The following is an 18,519-nucleotide window of genomic DNA, read 5'->3' as shown; positions in this document are numbered from 1 at the left end:
TGCTAAATTTTTCATATTTATCAAATTGTTTTTCATCAAGTGCCAGGCAGTAAGGATTTTTAGAATATTTACTTCTGCAATTAAGTATATCAAATGCATCATTCATTAGGAAACAAAACTCTGATGTAGCATCAATATCTCTAAAATCATCACATCCTAAAGATTTGCAAAATTTCAGACCATTACCAACACTATTACTCAACACTTGTGTTGCTAACTTGACATTAATTTTTTCATTATAATAATATACGTGTTTATTTGTCAATTTTGTTGCTGCTTTTAAGCCTTCATTCTTTTCTTTGAAATATAACATCTTAATATGGTCCCAACTTATTTTCTTTCCTTCTTGATTAAATAGATACCCCATATCTCCTAAAGTGTTTCTAATCAACTTAATCATATGGCAAGGATCATAAAAAATATAAATGGACTCGTTATTATAGGGATTGTTAAAGCTAAAACTTAATTCGTCCTTTAAATCAAATGAAGCACCCAAAATTGAACACATTTTACCATTACTGTAAGCTCCATCAAAAGTAATTGAATGGACTTTGGCACCCGTATCACCCATGAGAATTAAACACTGTTTTAATAAATTACTACGTTCTGTTCCATTTAAGCCAGCTACAAGAAAATAACCTATTGGCATTTTCCAGTGTCCATTTATTCCTACAGCCATAAAAACGAGTGCATTTTTAGCAGGAACCGAGTTATCATTCTCTGTGTCAATATTAGTGCCCATATCAACAAAGCCATGCATTTTTGTTCCATCCCATTGAATTTTTTCCCTTATGCTCATCTCATCCAAAACAATGTTGCAAATAACAGTTTCATTCTTTGCTTTCTCTTGTATACACAGTGTGACCATATTTAAAAAACCAAATTCCGCCACTAATGAGAATAAAAAGCGCTACGATAGCGCCACGGTTATTATCACTGTTATCACTTATCATTTGTTGTTATCGTTCTAAGACCGTGGTTATAGGTAACATGTAAAGAAATAAATTAGTAAAAATCACGTCATTATTATAATATAAAATTTAAAATGTTAAAATACAAATACAAATAAGTAGTAGTCAAAAAATTATCAATTCAACACAAATTACGTCATATCAATTCTGGTATAAAAGTTATAAAAAAAACGAACAAAACAATTATTATTATTTATTTGTGTTTAATTAGTATCAGATCCATGGTCAGTTTCATCAGATTCATCTTCGTCGTTATACATGTGTTGGTTAAATTTTTTGAGATGTTGCTCGGTTATAGTTGTAGTAAGGCAACACATGTTTTTATTAGACATATCTAACTTTATTCTTAATAAAGCTTTAACAGTACTTGGTTTAAGTTGGTTTCTTTTTTTTGTCTTTATATCTGCCATCATAGAGAAAATTCTTTCAACACTGGCATTACCATGAGGCAAACACAATACATTCAATGCTAATTCAGCTATGTTCTTAAAAATGCCACAATCATTAAAGTTTTTAATCTCATATATGTAATTCCAAAACTGTAATACATCAGTAGGTAATTCAGTTTTCTCAGAATCTGAAAAGTAATTTTTTATCTGACCTAATTCATTTAAAATAACTTCTTTCTTATTTAGGTAGTTCAATGATTTTATGGTGCAATCTAGTGTGATATTAGACTTTGTAAGTACAATTTTTGGATCAACAAATCTAAATTCTTTATACAGAGTATGTATTGGAAGACGTTTTAAACTATCTTCAACTACTTTTTGGTAAAAAAATATAATTACGTTCATAAATTTATTATAATTTGCATCGTTTTTACAACTGGTTAATATTTTTCTAGCTTCATGGCCAATTTCAATATCATTGTTGGGAAGTATCATTGAAGGATTTTTAAACTTGTCAAATTCATCATTTTTGTAACATTCTGCCTTTAAAAATTTTGAACACATTATACGCAGAAATCTAACACTTTCCTCGTAAAGAATAAATACTAGAGGTTTTTCAGACTGAAATAAAGCGTTAAAAGTATTGAAAACAGGAAGAATAAAATGCAAAAAACATAAGTAAGCTTTAGTGTATGGATTTTGTAGTTCCTGGTATATGACATTTGCAGCTGGATTCTTTTCTTCTACATAGGCTAATCGGAATAAATCATTAAGTATTCTCCACTGGCTTAATACTCTTTCAACACATTTATCTAGTGCCAACCATCTGGTTTGACTTGGACTTAGTATTTTCAATTGAGATTCATTCAAAAACCTTTGCAATTCTTTCAAGACAGATTGTCTTTTTGGACTTCGAGAAAAATAAGAAGAAATGTTTTGTAATAAAATTTCAATATTACTTGGGATACAAGAAGCTGCTGAAGAAGCTATCAAATGGAAAGAATGGCATATGCATCCATTTACAATTATATTTGAATTATCATTTAATAAGTGAACTTTAAAGGACTCTTTGGAACCCATCATAACGGATGCATTATCAGCACAATATCCTATAATGTTATCTGTACTTAGTTTTAGTTTGTCTAAACTCTTGGAAAACAACATGTAGAGGCCCTTAGCAGTTCCATGGTTAGCATCAACAGGAACCAAATCTAGCAAATGTGTTTGAATTTGATTGTTTGAAATATATTTTACCAATATTGCCAAAACTTTAATATTGGCAATGTCTGTTGTCTCATCAAGGTATACAGAAAACTTTTTATTCTCTATTTCTTTCACTATATTATCTTCAACAACACTTGCAAGAACATTTTTAATTAATTTAATACATTTGGTACGCTTTAAAGAAATCTGTTTGGAAATTTTTGAATCATTCATTATAAGACTAGGCAATTGAGATAAGTGATCAATACTTCTGAAGCTCAAATTATGACATGCTACAAAATGAGCTAGCATAAGTTCTGTCTTTTGTACTTGGGTACGCATTTTAACTATTTCAGAGTCAGGTCTAAACTCTAATTTAGTTACATTCTTTAAACTTGATACTGACCTGATATGTCTTTGTGATTCACTATGTCTTATTATATCAGACTTTTTAGTACCAAAAATTAGGTTGCAGGCTATACAAGAAGCCTTGGATGGTTGATCAGGAATCGCCCTTAACCAGCCTTTAAAACGATCATCCTCAAGCCAGGAATCAGAAAATAATTGTTTTCGTACATTTTTGGATTTTTCATTCATTGTTAATTCACCTCTGTATTGCCTTTTGTATTTTGGTGTAAGTTCTGTATCGTTTTCTTCTTCATCACAATGACGTTTTGAAGAACTAGGTCTTTCAAAATCCTGTCATTAAAAATACATGTATATAAAACATATCAAAAATAAATAAACAAACGTAAAAAAAATAAACATACCAAAGAAGTTGATTGATTTAAAAATTTGTCCATGTCGAAACTTATTATATTTTAATTATTAAATACTAATAAAATTTCTAAGTTTCCAAAATATTTTTTGCTGGGTCAGTGTAAATAGAATTGAGTAGTTCTCATAAGAATATTCATAGTAACCTATAGAATATGGGAACATGGCAATGGACTTTGGACATATTAGATGGATCAGATGACAGATACATATACAGCTAAATATATTGTCTAATTGTCTATTGATTTCCATTGGAAATATCACAGTACATTGTTATTTTAGGAACTATCAATTTTCAGTACCAATAAACCACCAAAGATTTTAATAGTATACAGCCAATCTATAATATTTGGGAACTATGATTAATTGTATTTGTAATGTTTGTATTTATTGTAAAAAATACCTAATAATTATAATATTATTTAAATTTATGCGGGAAATGTTGGTAAATTATCATATTATGCATGGAACCTTATATTATCTTAAACCGTGATTTACCAATTTAATGTTTATAAACATAGATAGTATATTATATATCATCTATGGTTATCATACACTTTATTATCAATTTTTCTCATCGCAAAATTAAAAAAAAAAATCCCAAATTCCAATGCACTGCATCTAAGAATAAAAATAAAAATGTTCGATGTTAAGAAGTGAAATAGCGCTACGTTTTTATTTTTCACGGGAAAGGGCCGCTACGATAAATAACAATAAAAAAAGCGCTACGCGTAGCGCAATTCCGCTACACCTGGCCACACTGTGTATACATTGAAATGCTTCTTGAGTAAAACCTGGGTCCCCATTTACAACTTTATACCATTTACTTATTGTTTTGGGATGTGGAAGTACATTTTTAAAACTTTTTCTTATAAAATTATAAGCTTTATTTGAATAAAATTGTAAAGTTATGGCAAATTTCCTCATTTTTGATGTAAATGGAAGCTTTTTACCCTTTATATTAAGCTCAATTAAAGTACGCAATGATTCAGAACCAATAGACTAAATAAAAAATAAAAAATAAAAAATAAATTCAAATAATTTAACATTTATTTTTGTAAGTAAAATATCACAATGTATATACACAGTATGATTATTGAAGCATTCTCACCCAATTTAAGCATAATATAATGCCTAGTTATATGGCACTTAGGGTGAGTATGCTTAAGAGCAATGTAGTAAAAAATGTTTGAGTAATTACTCAAATACTTATAAAATTAAGTATTTAAAATACCACCCAAATACTATACACAGTAAAGTTTCTAAGTATTACTCAAATACTTTTAAAAAGAATTTAAAAAATCTTCAAATACAAAAAAAAAATTCAATTTAATTCTGAAACTATTAAAATTAGTGATAATTAGTTAGAACAAAATTTTTTTGCGGGGACTTATCATGTTGTCTTAACATGATTAATTATCTCAACATGATAAGTCCCCGCAAAAAAATCCTGTCTATACTCTATTCAGAAACCTGTCCATAACGGACACTTTTGATGGTCTTGTGACTGTCTGTTATACACAGGTTTCTCTGTAGTTTATAATAGGTTAACAATTTACCTGCAAGTGGACAGATGCATTCTCAGTTAAAAATTGCTTTTGGTGTAACTTTTGAACAAGATCATCGTACGTTTTGACTTTTTCTTTCAGTCTTTTAATTTGTTTTTTGAGATTATCATTTTGAATTTGCTTTTCTCTGTATTTGTTCTTCACCATGTCCAAATGTCTCTTTGCCTTTCTCGGAGTTCTAAAATGACTTGGTGATAAAACTCCAATTGAGTTGGCATTTAACACTTTACGTTTCACTGGACTTGTATTATCATGGTCAATATCTGAAATGAAAAAATTTTAATTAATACATTAAGACTAATGATATGTATGAAAATAATGTTTGATAATAAATATATTGATACATACTTGTACTCGTAGAAACTATGGATTCAACGCATAAGGGTTTCATAGGATGTGAGAGTACGGGATTTTTACGGTCCCAATAAACCACCCATGAGTAAAGGGGAACACTTTACTCACGACCTGTGAGCCGCACCGCGTGATGACCCAAGGGCCAAGTCGTTGGAACTCACAGGCTTTGATACACACAGTGACGAATGAACGTCAAAGATTTATTTAAAGAAGAAAAAAAATATAATATCAATAAATAATGAGAATATAGAATATTAGGGTGATCACGTGGGTATAATTTAATGTTTAACATAATGGAATTAATAATTTAATGTGGCTCTCGCACACAGAATTACAATAGTTTGATAATAAAAGGGAGCATACTGTTTTAGTATAATTCCGGGAGGCACCTGACAAACATTAGGAATAATATAATATGAGGAAACAACGAATCTTCGGATCGGCCCGCGAGGTTCGACGGACTGTGAAGATGATATTTTATTATGTTACCTCGCCGACCGTTGGGTTACCGTCCGGCATATCGCTAAGGACGGTAAATACGGGAGAGAGAAAAAGAAAAAAAAAACAGGCCTATTAAATAATATGCATATTAGAGAACAATATAATAAGGGTTTTGGGGGGAACATGGATTTTCGGAGAGATATATTACGCAATTGACGTGACCTCCACGCTGATGACTGGAGTTGTTGATGTGATTGATTGACGGCTGTGGTAGGCTGGTCGGGTGACCGTCGACACACATACACGTGATCGACATGGCCCACCGGCGTCAATCACTGGTAGGACGGCGGCTTCTCCCACATCGGGCCCGCGTTAGTGTTTAGCCCCTCATGGCGGACGTTACAGCGTTGACGTAAATGAAAAAATAATAACAATAAAAAAAGACTTTGTCTTTTCGGTCGGACGTTCGACCACGAGGGTGAGCGAGCCAAAAAGAAAAGAAACGGTAAACAGCTGAGACGTTGATGTCTGGTTCAGTCAGAAAAAATGAGTGATGACCGCTGGCCGACGGCGTCCGGTCGCTGGTCGGTGTTGTCCAATTGATGTCGTAGTGGGGAAGGTCAGGGTAGGTATATTACGGGACTTTACAATACTTTGGGGTGTACGGTATAATTGCCTGCGGGCCGTACCGGCGGACGCGACGAAAGCGCTGGAGGCGACGGGCGGCGGACAACTGCGGCACGTCGGCGACGAACACTGCATGGTGAAGGGGGGGACGGGGAACATTAATTGCATAATACTGCGATAATTTCTGCATTAGTGCGCGATAATCATAATAATGTATAAATTAGGTACGCTTATTAGTGGCAATATGGGTACAGGTATGTTTGTATTTATAATAATATTGGTACAAAAAATACTGTGACGTTACAAGGACTTGGAGAAAGACTGGAAGTGCAGTGGTACTCCAAAGGATCAATATCTAAAATTAAAAAATTGATTTTATAAATTTAGACAGAGATGTTATGTATGCAAATAATTTTTTATAATGAATATATTATAATAAATAGATACTTATACATACCTGAACGTTTTGTAGATGAGAGGAATGGAACAGCATTATTTTTTAGATAACCGCTAGGTAGGTAATTTTCAGACAAAAAGTGATCACCACATATCTTGTAAGATGGCAAGTACAATTTCATATTACATGCTTTTAACCACAGTTGCTTCCGACCTTCATTTTTAGGAAAACTAGAATTATATAACACCAGCAATTTAATGAAAATTTAATACATTAATGTTCTAATATAAATGATTGTACTTACGAATGAAATGATTTCTCTGATTCCTTAGAATAAAATTGTTTGCAAACAACACATTTTCGGGACATTTTTACAACACAGTTAAAACTTTTAACAGTTTACAGTTTAGTAGTAGACAAAACTAGATTTATGCTTACACACCAGAATACGAATTACTGAATTACTGAATTAGTAATAAAAATTAAAATTACGAAACGATGATAGCATATCAGCTACACAGCATAATGTAAACACCAAACAGTAAATCACGGACTAAGATATACCTAGTATATCTTAGTCCGTGCAGTAAATAAGAGGCTACACAACCTGGTTTGTTGATTGAGCATGCGCAGAAGTGTTCAACAACATGTGCAGCGCACCCTATTCTCACTGCGGGAACTACTAGCAAGCTCCGTCTATGAGTATAAGGTCTATGGTTTAAACAAAAAATTGTTTTTCTATGTGAACTGACTCATTGTTTGGATAGTTACTAATTACTATTTAGTAATACATAGGCAAGCTTTTTAAATAAATAAAATACATGTTTATTTAATATAAAAACTAAATATAGCTTCTGACGATATTATTTTATTTTTTACACTAATACTAATGGTAGCTGTACTTGTAATAGAAGGAGTATTAATATCATTATTTACTTTAGTTTTTTATTTAAAAAGACTAAAAAAATCACTCTGGTGTTTTTATGACGTTATGTTTAAAATATTAGTAAATAACGATGACCGTCTAACGATAATAATATGATGCTCAATACATACACACACGACTAGGTTACTCAGCGTACGAAATAAATTTATATTTTCCAATATTTTATATATTATTTTATAAATTATTGAATAATGAAAGCCTCCTTGGTACTTTCCAACTATTTCATCTCTGTCAATAATTTCTGTCAATTTCAGACGTGACTGTTGTCAGTCTTCTGATACTGTAAATAGAACGCACATCCCATGTTCCAATTTTTAAGTTGGTTCTATGTATTCACGTTTTTCCGAGGCTTTTGTGTTGGTTATTTCTTAATAATAAATGTTTTTTCCGAGGAAGGGTTGTTAGTCCATCACTAAATTCCCGACCTTGGAAAACCATGCCCATCCAAATCAATTAAGATAAGGTGGGAGTTATTTCAGTTCAAAGAACTATGGACGATAAGTGCGCTAATTTCCCTACACTACAACTCAAGGGCTCCCTGTTCGCTTAACCCATAACATCAAGTGTAGAAAAACACACAGTGTCCCCTGGAGAAATTTAAATACATATATCCTATACATAGTATATTATTATAATGTGTACATTTTTAAAAATGAATTAAAATATTATTGTTTATTATAGATTTTAACGGTACGTATCATATATTTATTAATTTATTTATTTATTTTTGTAGATTATTAGAGTATTTCACGTGAAACGTATTTTACACTTTTGGATATTGATCAGAGAATTATGAAGAATATTCGTTTTAATTTTAAATCAGTAACAATTCTTTTATCTGCGACATTTAGAGTAGTTTTTGGCACAAAATTGAATATGGCTGATGTAATTTAAGATCAAAATTACTAAAACAGCTATACAACCTATCCTTTTTTTCCATTGTTGAACTGACAACTTCACGGGGACTGTTTGAGAATTATACTTCTATGACGCCGCAAAAACCTTAATCCCACCTAACATTTTTTGTGGACGTATCACGGTGCTGTAAGGAGGCATTTTTCACTTGGTTTCGTTCTTCCCCCTCTACCTCCTTATCATTTATTTATAAAATTACCTTTTATACTCGTTTTACAGTTGGAGTGGAACTCTACCTCTTCGATTTTCACCTTTGGTGTACATTTATCTTATCTAATAAATAGTTTGGTAGCACCATCTTGATATATGTTTTGACCGCGTTCCATTTCTTCTCATCCCCCAGCATTAATCCAATGATAGACTTCAGGGATATCTTGTTCCTTATAGGCCAAATGGTCGTCCTTTTAATCGAAACGCGAGTGGACGATGTTTTGACAAATCATTTTATTATTACACCATATCAATAGCTAGACTGCGTATTTTATGATCGTGGCTTTGCTATTAACCAGACGTTCATAAATGTTACTGTAAATCTTGTTGGATTTTTGAAGAAAATATTATAAAACACCAACAATTGGTACAACAATTTAATGATTGGATCTGTAGTGACTTCGATCACATTACAGTATGTTTGAGAAAATTCTCTCGAAGAACGCGTGAGACGTTCCGAGTATGTTCGGTAGCGTAGACTCTACTTAGGCTAACCTATTCCGTAGACCCGTAGTATATCTATGTAACAATTCTATGTTGTTAAAAATAATTATGAAATACAAAATGTTTACGAAAAACTTGATTGTTTTTATTCATAGTTTGTAGATATAGTATAAAAAAGCGGGCGCACTTAAAATCAGTGAGTTACGTGACTGTTTCACTCTAAAGACTATGTACTACACGATGGTTTTGACTGAATGATTGTTTTAAAGCACTTAGTTGGCTGAATGTAGATATTATAGTATTTTCATCATTTGATGTAATTTTAATAATTGTCAAAATTTTTAACTCATTACAAATTGTATTAATACTATTTCAAAAATCAGATACAAACTTACTTTAAGCTTTTGAATTGTGCTTAAAACGGTCTTATATAAAATAAAAGAAATGCGTGATAAATTTAAAAAAGTATTCGGGGAATCTAAACAAACAAATAATTTCGTGGTGTACAATAGTTTACTATTGGATTCATGATTCTGTCATACTTCATATAAATTATAGTGACATTCTTAATGATAAGATACTCTCATATCGTATCTAATTATCAGTTTTGTTGATTTATCGTTCCGTGCTATCAATCAAAAAGAATAGCTCTAATTATTTGTGGTAATATACTTGTAAAAATACCTGGTTGATCTCAGTTTATTACAAATAAATCCATTATTAAAGAATTGAATCTTTAAGTTCAATCAATACCAATAAATTGTATAATCTAACTTCAATTGACTATTTTGAAATCATGATAATTCATAATACTCTCAAATAATTGTTTATTTTTTATTATTATATTTGTATAAAAGTTATAATATTTTTTTATTATTTTTTTTTTTTTTTTTTTTGTAGAAAAATTAGGTACGTATTTATTATAGTTTTAAATTGATATTAAATTAGTTTACCAACTTATGCTTAATGAATAATTAATACAGCCATTATATTTATTATATTTGTGCAGTTAAGACCCATACATTTTATTTACATGATAAAATAAATTAAAGATAGCCAAAATTTAATATCTTATTATTGTTGTGTAAATAATTTAATACTAATTTCTTGTTTATAATACAATATAATTAATAGTTGTAATACTAAATTTTGTTTCCTTGGAAATATGCATCTAATGCAGACTAAACAATTCCTAACTATACTTCTACTTTAAAACTTTTTGATTCTTAACTGATATTTTTTATTTTATTAAAATAAGATATTACAATTTGGCGTTAAAATATCTCTTCTATTTAATTATTGAATATTTTTAAATTGTGGTAATTTTTATTCTAGCGTCTTCGCTCAGTAAGTAAATATAATTAGTTATTTTTTATTTTTTTCAAATTTCAAATTTATTTTCACAAAATATATATCTCTCCAATAAAATTATGATAGTTATTTCTTCACCTTTGGTTATAGTCTCATCGTGCGCGCAGACTTTAATGCTAAAAAAAATTATAAGGGGATGACATTTGAATAACTAACGAGATAATTCTACTTCAATTTTTAAAAATATTTACTACCTGCGTACCCTACCACAAATGCCGACCTATTATCTTTCGTCCAGAAAAAATAACTTCATGATGAAACTGAAATGTTTCTTTCAAAATCCTCTAATTACATCATCAATCAATTGAAAATCTACTAGACCTATGCTCAGATCACTCCACAGTACTGCCAAAAATTAGATCCTCTAGTGTCTTATTGTGTAAATAACCTTTCCCTTACAAACAGTAAAATGAATAGACTAGAGTAACTGACCCGTAAGTTAGGTTAGATAACTCCACATATGTTATCTTTCGCCAATTCCACGTTGCCCATGTGTTATCATACATGTTTGTCGTACAAATATTAAATGTACTGCACAGATTGTATAAAATTCTTTTATAAATTAACCATCTACCTACTACTTTTTTCTAGATTCCCCGGAATGTAACTTTTTTTTATTTTTATTTATAATTTTTATTAACGATATTTAGAATTTTATTTACAAATATTTTATGATAATTATTAATTATTTTTTATATGATTATAAACAGTTGCAATTGGTATGTAATAAGTTTTATTTTTTAAGAATCAATGGTATCAGATCTTATAATCTTTATCTTAAACATTATTATAATGTGTGAAGTTGAAGTAAGGAATGTATAGATTTTTCAATCATACTATTTATAGTTATTGACTATAAATTAATAAGTTATACATTGTATATATATCACACTCATAACGATATTTAATATCGTTAAATAAAATTTTAAATAAAAAAGACCTGCTAAACTGATCGACTTCCCACACATAATAATTAATAATTAAAATTAATATATTAAACTTATGGTTGGAGCATACATCATTAGAATGAAAAATCTTTTTATTACTCAAATGCTTCCATTAGACTGCAGTGGTTTCCAACTCTATAATACGCACGTACCACTTTTATAAATTTTCCACCGTCATGGACCATAACCTAATTACACCTCTTCCCCTCTTCGCATCATATTTTTCTTATTATTTTTTACTTTTATAGTTAATAATAAAATAAATAATATCATAGAAATATCAGAAATATAATTAATTTTACACTGTAGAAAACTATTTTAATTTGCATTTATTGGCATCAGAAAAATGTAGAAAAAAAGGTGATACTAATTGAAATTTTGTTATTTAATAAATATGAAAATTACATTTTACAAATTTAAATTAATTGACTGTATTAGTTTAATTTAATGTAAAAAAAAAAAATAATACAATTTTATATCAAGAAATACATTAATTAATGTGACTTATTGGCGCATGCTTCTTTAATTAGTTGTGGGATCCTTGGAACAATACTGTTACTTAATGCAAGTCGCATATCATCATTTGAATTCAGACGATTTCGTTGTTTATTTTTTATAGTTATAAGTGAAGAAAAACCTTACTCACATAAATATGTAGTTGAAAAAAACCATGAGTTTTGTATGCTGTTTGTATGCTTTTTTACACCAAAACTCTTCTAAGTTCGTATTATAATCAAACAAATTTTTCAAGTTACTGTTGTTCTGAAATTCTATTAATTCTTCTTGTATTTCATCATGAACATTCTCGACTTCGACGTTGAAAGGATTATGAATTAACTTCTTTACAGTATCAGTGACTGCTATACCATATTCTGGAAAATTCCTCTTTAAGGATTTGTAAGTATTGTAATACATTATTCTGAATATGTTCAATGAAATATTTATAGTATTTGTCATCAATAAAAATTCGCAAATTAGGAAATGCAAAAAAATTGCTCACTTGAATTTTATCAATCTAAAGATTTATTTTACTAATAAACGCGCGAATTTTATCTTCAAATACGAAAATATTTGCGGAACCTTAAAGTTTTACGTTACCAGAACCCTGAAGTTGCAAATTTAAGTGATTTAAATGAGCAAATATACATGCAAGATAAGCAATTTGCATTTTCATTGCCTGTAACCCAGCGTCATATATGGTAATTATACCAACGGACGGTCGATTGACCTGGAAAGTTATCTGGTCCTGGTCGTTCTACCTTCTAGAATATAATGTTGGCTATTGTTCACTGATAGTCATACTGCTCGCTTCATCGCTGAAAAATGTTATTTTTCCTTTTTTTAATCATCGTTTCCCGTTGTTCCGACAAACGAAAAACTGGACATATTTTGTCCCGTTTTGTAGAAGATTGTCTGTTTTAATCCCAGAATCTCATATACTATTATATTATACGAAAAAAAGAAAACGATTATATATGAAACAATATCGTATGAAACAGCTTTATATTAAAATTTAAAATCAGTTATAAATAACAGTTGTGGTGGAACGAGCACCAATTGCCAATAAATAATTTGTTGTAAATTATAGGCTCTCGTCACTCTTTCCAAAACACAACTCGTCTGCTTGATGTGTCCACGTTAATTTTCATACTGTATTCAGTATTATTAAAAACAAAAATAAAAGTTATATAATAATATATAGTAGGAACTATATTAATTAGTTTAATGAACAATCTGCACGACAACGTAGAAATGTACAAATAGTAGAGCACTAAACCGGTTTTATTCAATAATGAAACTGCCGTGTGACCTCTTGCCTGTCATATTTTCTTTTCTTTAATTGTTGTTTTTTGTTACTTTTCTTTTTATTTTAAAAATTTCAAAGGTAAGGTTAGGTGTTTGCAGTTTGAATTCACTTGTCTTAAAGATAATGTTAATAAATAAGTAAAGTGTTGTGTATGGTGTATAAGGCAGTATTTTCAATCGATCGTGGAGGTTGTTTGATAAAAAACTACATATTTTGAAAAAAAAAGAAGAAACATTTGACACAATAGCACATAAATCATTGTTTAAAGTCAATGGATTATAAATTATAATAAATCTTTAATAAAAAAAAAATTACAAGAAAAAAAGTTTACTTGAGCACGCACTAAGTGTAAATCTATTCTAAATATATTGTACCCTTTCACAATAAATCAAATAATTAACAAATAAAAAGCTGTTAATTTAAAAATAGTTCTGATCCACACTTAAAATCATAAAAGTTTATAAATTCAGCCAATTCTTATTCGATACTTCGATCCTAAAACGAGAGTTCGCATAAATTAATAAATTTATAAACTTGATATGGGAAACTTCGAAGATTTTGCCCCCTTAAATAATAGAAATTTAACAAAACAAAAATTATTTCACAAAATCATTGCATTTTTGGAGATAATTTTAATACTAATTTTGGAAGCGCTGTATGGACAGAAACAATGACCGAACGATACATACCAATGTAAAACACAGGAGTCATTTACCGAAAAACAAGATGGATGATCCACGTGGACAATGAATAGGAACAATAAAATGCATAAACCGAATAACAACATAATAATAAAAATGAGCAAGCAACACAAGATGCTGCTTCGAGAGCGCCGAAAAGAATACCAAACACAAAGGAACAATGGTACAACAGACCAAACCGAAACAAAAACTAATAAGAACATAGGAACGATATTCAGTGCCGTACGCACAACTATATAAAACAAAACAATCATTGTATATTTGGTGACATTGATACAATGACTGCACACCAGAATAATGATACCAAATAACATTTTACATAATAAAAACAAATAATACTGATAACCAACACTGATTGTGATTACCAGCTCGTGAGCGTGAACACTCAGGATAAATGCCCAACCATTTTAAAATCTTTTTTTAGCAATTATGTTTCAATCATATGGTTTTATTTTATATAAATATAATTAAAAGTCGTTTATGATACAATATTTAGAATAGAAGGATATAACACATTTACATGCGAAATATTGAAAGAATTAAAAATACTAAACGGAAAAAAATAGAAAACACTACATTTTTTAACTTGTAACGTAAACATACTGCTTTTAAAATAAAAGTTAAAAATTATACACACAAAAAAACAATTTATAGAACAAACTGATATCAATAAAATGACACATTTTTGTTGTATATTTAAAAGTGGGAAAGCCCTTTTGTCAAACTAAGATGACCCAATTAATAGATTCTCCAACATAAAATTACATTCAAGGAAGTCTAACAATAATTTTTGTAAATAACAAAAAACAAATTGACTGGAGTTTGAATGAAGGTAATTTTTTCGATGATTATAATCATGTAGTGAATGTATTATGTAACAAATGACAATTTTAAAGAATAGCAGAATAATTATATTCGTGTTGAATTAAGATTGAATAGTATTTATGTATAGAATTTAAGAAAGTTAAAATATATTCATCAATAACTTTTGGGAGATCATGGAAAATTTTTTAGCATTACTAGGAACCAATAAAACGATAGAGAGAATATTTTCTATCACAAATTTGTTATAGGTGAACAAAAATATCACTTTCTTGTACTTACTATCAAAGCAATTATAATTCTAAAAAACCATTTTAAAAATTTCTTCTGTAATGATTTTTGTGATTTATTAATTACATAACCAAAACTATTGAACGTATATAATTCATCGAAAAAAAATACGAAACAAAAGGTTTTAAACAAGAAATTACGAGCAATTTACATAAACCGAATAAGAACATTTCGAATACTTTGCTGAAGTCGCAACAAAAAGAAAATAATCTTATATCCTTTTCAAAGTATTAACTGATTAAAAATAGTTTTTATTTTCATTTCAAAATATAAAAATTATTAGAAAATATGTGAAGGTCTTTTTTTTTAAGTTAACCTAAAACTGTAAGTCCCGTTTTTTATTTTAAAAAAACATGGTCATCTTATAAAAGATCAAACATTTTAGGTTATCCGTACCACACCACTCTGCTTAATTCTTAGATTTATCATACGAGATTGTACTGAGTATAAATTAAATACGTCGATTAAATCTCTGTACCGTGCCTGATACCTCCTTCGTATCAAGCCCCGAGCCGGCTGAATACGCGCACGTGTTTCACTCGAAGGATGGTCTTGCCCCCAATAGCTCAATGGCAGTAAAATAGGTTATTTTGGTTACTAATACGTTCAATATTATTAGTATGGTTATTATTCTTTCAACAGCCGTAGTGTTTACAGACGGTATTATTAATTATTATCATATAATTACACAATATTATTAAGGGTGTTTCATAAAGAACGCAGTTTTTAAAACGCTGGGTAATTTTTTGTTGTTGGGTTGGTGGCACTATTCTTTTTATTTCTGTCATCTATGAACGTTGAGGTTTTTAGCGATTTTGTTTAGTAATAGTAAATTTGTTTACTTGTCGTCATGGAGCGCTATACAATTGAGCAACGTGTTTTATTTATTAAAACCCATTATAAACATGGCGAGTGTGTTGCGGTAACTGTAAGGAAACTTCGTACGATCCTCGGATACCGTGGAGCACCAACCGCGACAACAATAACGAGGTTAGTCAGTAAATTTGAAGAGACGGGATCAACTGCAAACATTAAAAGCCCTGGGCGCAAACGATTCCAAAGGACGAATGAAAACATCGCTGTTGTGAACGACTTTGTCATTGTGAGTCCGAGTAAATCGATCTGTCGCCGTTCTCAACAGTTAGGCATTGGGATAAGCTCTTTGCAACGAATTCTTAAGAATGATTTACACTTACATGCATATAAGATACAGTTGACCCAGGAGCTTAAGCCGGCGGACCATACTAAACGAAGAGAATTCGTTAATTGGATTTTAACGAATCAACGTCCTATTGATTTTGTGAAAAAAATCATCTTTAGTGACGAGGCACATTTCCACTTAAGTGGATATGTCAATAAACAAAACTGTCGAATTTGGGGAAATGAGAACCCAAGGGTAAGCATGGAAAAACAAATGCATCCACAGCGAGTAACCGTTTGATGTGGCTTTTGGGCAGGTAGAGTGATCGGCCCATACTTTTTTGAAGATGAACGTGGAAATGCAGAAACAGTTAATGGAGATCGTTATCGAAATATGATTTCAAATTTTCTTTGGCCTATTCTGGATGACATGGACACAGAAGAAATGTGGTTCCAGCAAGACGGTGCTACCTATCACACTTCTGGGACCACAATTGCATTCATTCGTGAAAAATTTGACGGCCGACTCATTTCCATTCGTGGCGATCAGCAGTGGCCACCAAGGTCATGTAATTTAACTCCATGTGACTTCTTCCTTTGGGGCTACATTAAATCACTCGTTTATGCAAACAAACCGCGAACTTTATTCGATCTTAAGCAAGAAATTAAACGAGTTATCAGTGAACTCGATGGGCAAATCTGTGAAAACGTAATTTGTAATTTCATGGACAGAGTCACTGCGTGTCGAGCGAGTAGAGGGGGTCATATACACGATATTGTATTTCACACTTTAACCTCAAGTCATAGTGAAGTTATATATACCATTAATTACGTATTTATTATAAAATAAAATTGATTTATAGCAAAATTAAAAACTGCGTTCTTTATGAAAAATTTAATATTTTTTTTTTTTTTTTATTTTTACTAAATAAAATAGGTTATTACCTACAATAGACCCAAATGAGATTAACGATGTTCTTCAAACTGGTAAGTGACAAAAAATTTAAATATTGATGTTATTATGAAATATTTGATGATAATCAATTATTTTAATAATTTATTGTAAACAGAGTCTGAAATGGAGCATTTGGAAGATTCTGTTTCAGATTATCTACCAAACTACAGTTCTGATTGAACACATGTTAGTGATTCTGATTCAGATAATCAGGCATCACACTGTTCAGATAAATCACGTATGTCTAATAATAATAATACAAAACAAGATCATCGGGCTCTTTCAAATAAGCGTGCAAGAAATGTACACCTTTGGAAAAAGAATATTAGAAAAGCTAAAAAGATTCTTGGAGAAGGTTATACTGGTGTTACAGGAAAAATTATAAATGCCAAAACGTTTGAACCAATAATTTGTAAATATTTTAAGAAATGCCACAATTTCGTATCTGATACTAAGCAAAAAAAACTTAATGATAAGTTTTATAATTTGGCTAACTATGATTTACAAACATCTTTTTTATTTGGTCTTATTAAAGTAATTAATAAAAAGAGAACATACAATAGAATTGTGGATAGTGACAAAAGGTCATTTTCTAGAAAATATTATTTACCCATAGGTGATTGTAAGGAAGAAAAAGTGTGTAATATGTTATTTAAAGAGCTATTTTTTGTATTTGATGGTAGAATTACAAGAATATTAAATTCCAAACTTATTAGAGATACTCCAACACTAGACCTTAGAGATAAACATTCTGAAAATAAAACAAATAGTACAAACATTAATGAAATTAAAGATTTTATAAATAAATTTCCTAGTTATGAACCACATTATTCAAGGTTAAAAAATTTAAATAGAAAATATTTATCAGCAAATTTAAATTTGAAAATCATTTATAACCTTTATAAGAATGAAATCTTAGAACCAGTTTCTTTTTATATTTTTCAAGATGTGTTTAATAAACAATTTAATTTACATTTTCATGCACCAATATCAGATAGTTGCAAAAAATGTGATTCTTCTAATATGAAACTTTTTTTTTTTTTTTTTTTTTTTATTAGCTTTTTGTAAATACAATTATAGCTCAACAATTAATAAGTGATACAAATACAATAAACGAGAAAGAATACAAAACAAAATATAATATTACAAAAATTAAATTCTAAAGCCAGCCTCTAGAATAAAGGTTATTATTAAATTAATGACAGTTACAGAATTAGAATTGAGAATAGAATATAGATTAGGG

At 29.8% G+C, this 18,519-nt stretch overlaps 1 protein-coding gene across 1 annotated transcript; it reads right to left on the bottom strand.

Moving 5' to 3' along the window:
- Positions 1-888: 888 nt before the first annotated feature.
- On the bottom strand, positions 889-12,475 carry LOC112600352. The gene is made up of 5 exons (XM_025347548.1): positions 12,207-12,475; positions 6,788-6,957; positions 4,900-5,171; positions 1,795-3,262; positions 889-1,731 (listed from the first exon to the last, which is right to left on the bottom strand). The coding sequence occupies exons 1-5, from the start codon at positions 12,473-12,475 to the stop codon at positions 1,175-1,177; spliced, it is 2,736 nt and encodes a 911-aa protein (XP_025203333.1). The 3' UTR covers positions 889-1,174.
- Positions 12,476-18,519: the final 6,044 nt, after the last annotated feature.

The sequence above is a fragment of the Melanaphis sacchari genome, unplaced genomic scaffold, assembly GCF_002803265.2.
Source record: "Melanaphis sacchari strain LSU unplaced genomic scaffold, SCAv2.0 Contig63_pilon_pilon, whole genome shotgun sequence".
NCBI classification, from domain to species: Eukaryota; Metazoa; Arthropoda; class Insecta; order Hemiptera; family Aphididae; genus Melanaphis; species Melanaphis sacchari.
Note: the sequence above shows the minus strand (reverse complement) of the source record. Positions and strands in the feature narration are given on the sequence as shown.

Bases quoted from the DNA above. Each gene is read 5' to 3' on its own strand.
- LOC112600352 (XM_025347548.1), bottom strand. From the start codon at position 12,475: ATGTATTACAATACTTACAAATCCTTAAAGAGGAATTTTCCAGAATAT. The intron at 5,172-6,787 runs GTATGTATAAGT...TTTTCATTTCAG, and splicing joins CTCATCTACAAAACGTTCAG to ATATTGACCATGATAATACA. The intron at 3,263-4,899 runs GTAAATTGTTAA...TTTTAATGACAG, and splicing joins ATGCATCTGTCCACTTGCAG to GATTTTGAAAGACCTAGTTC.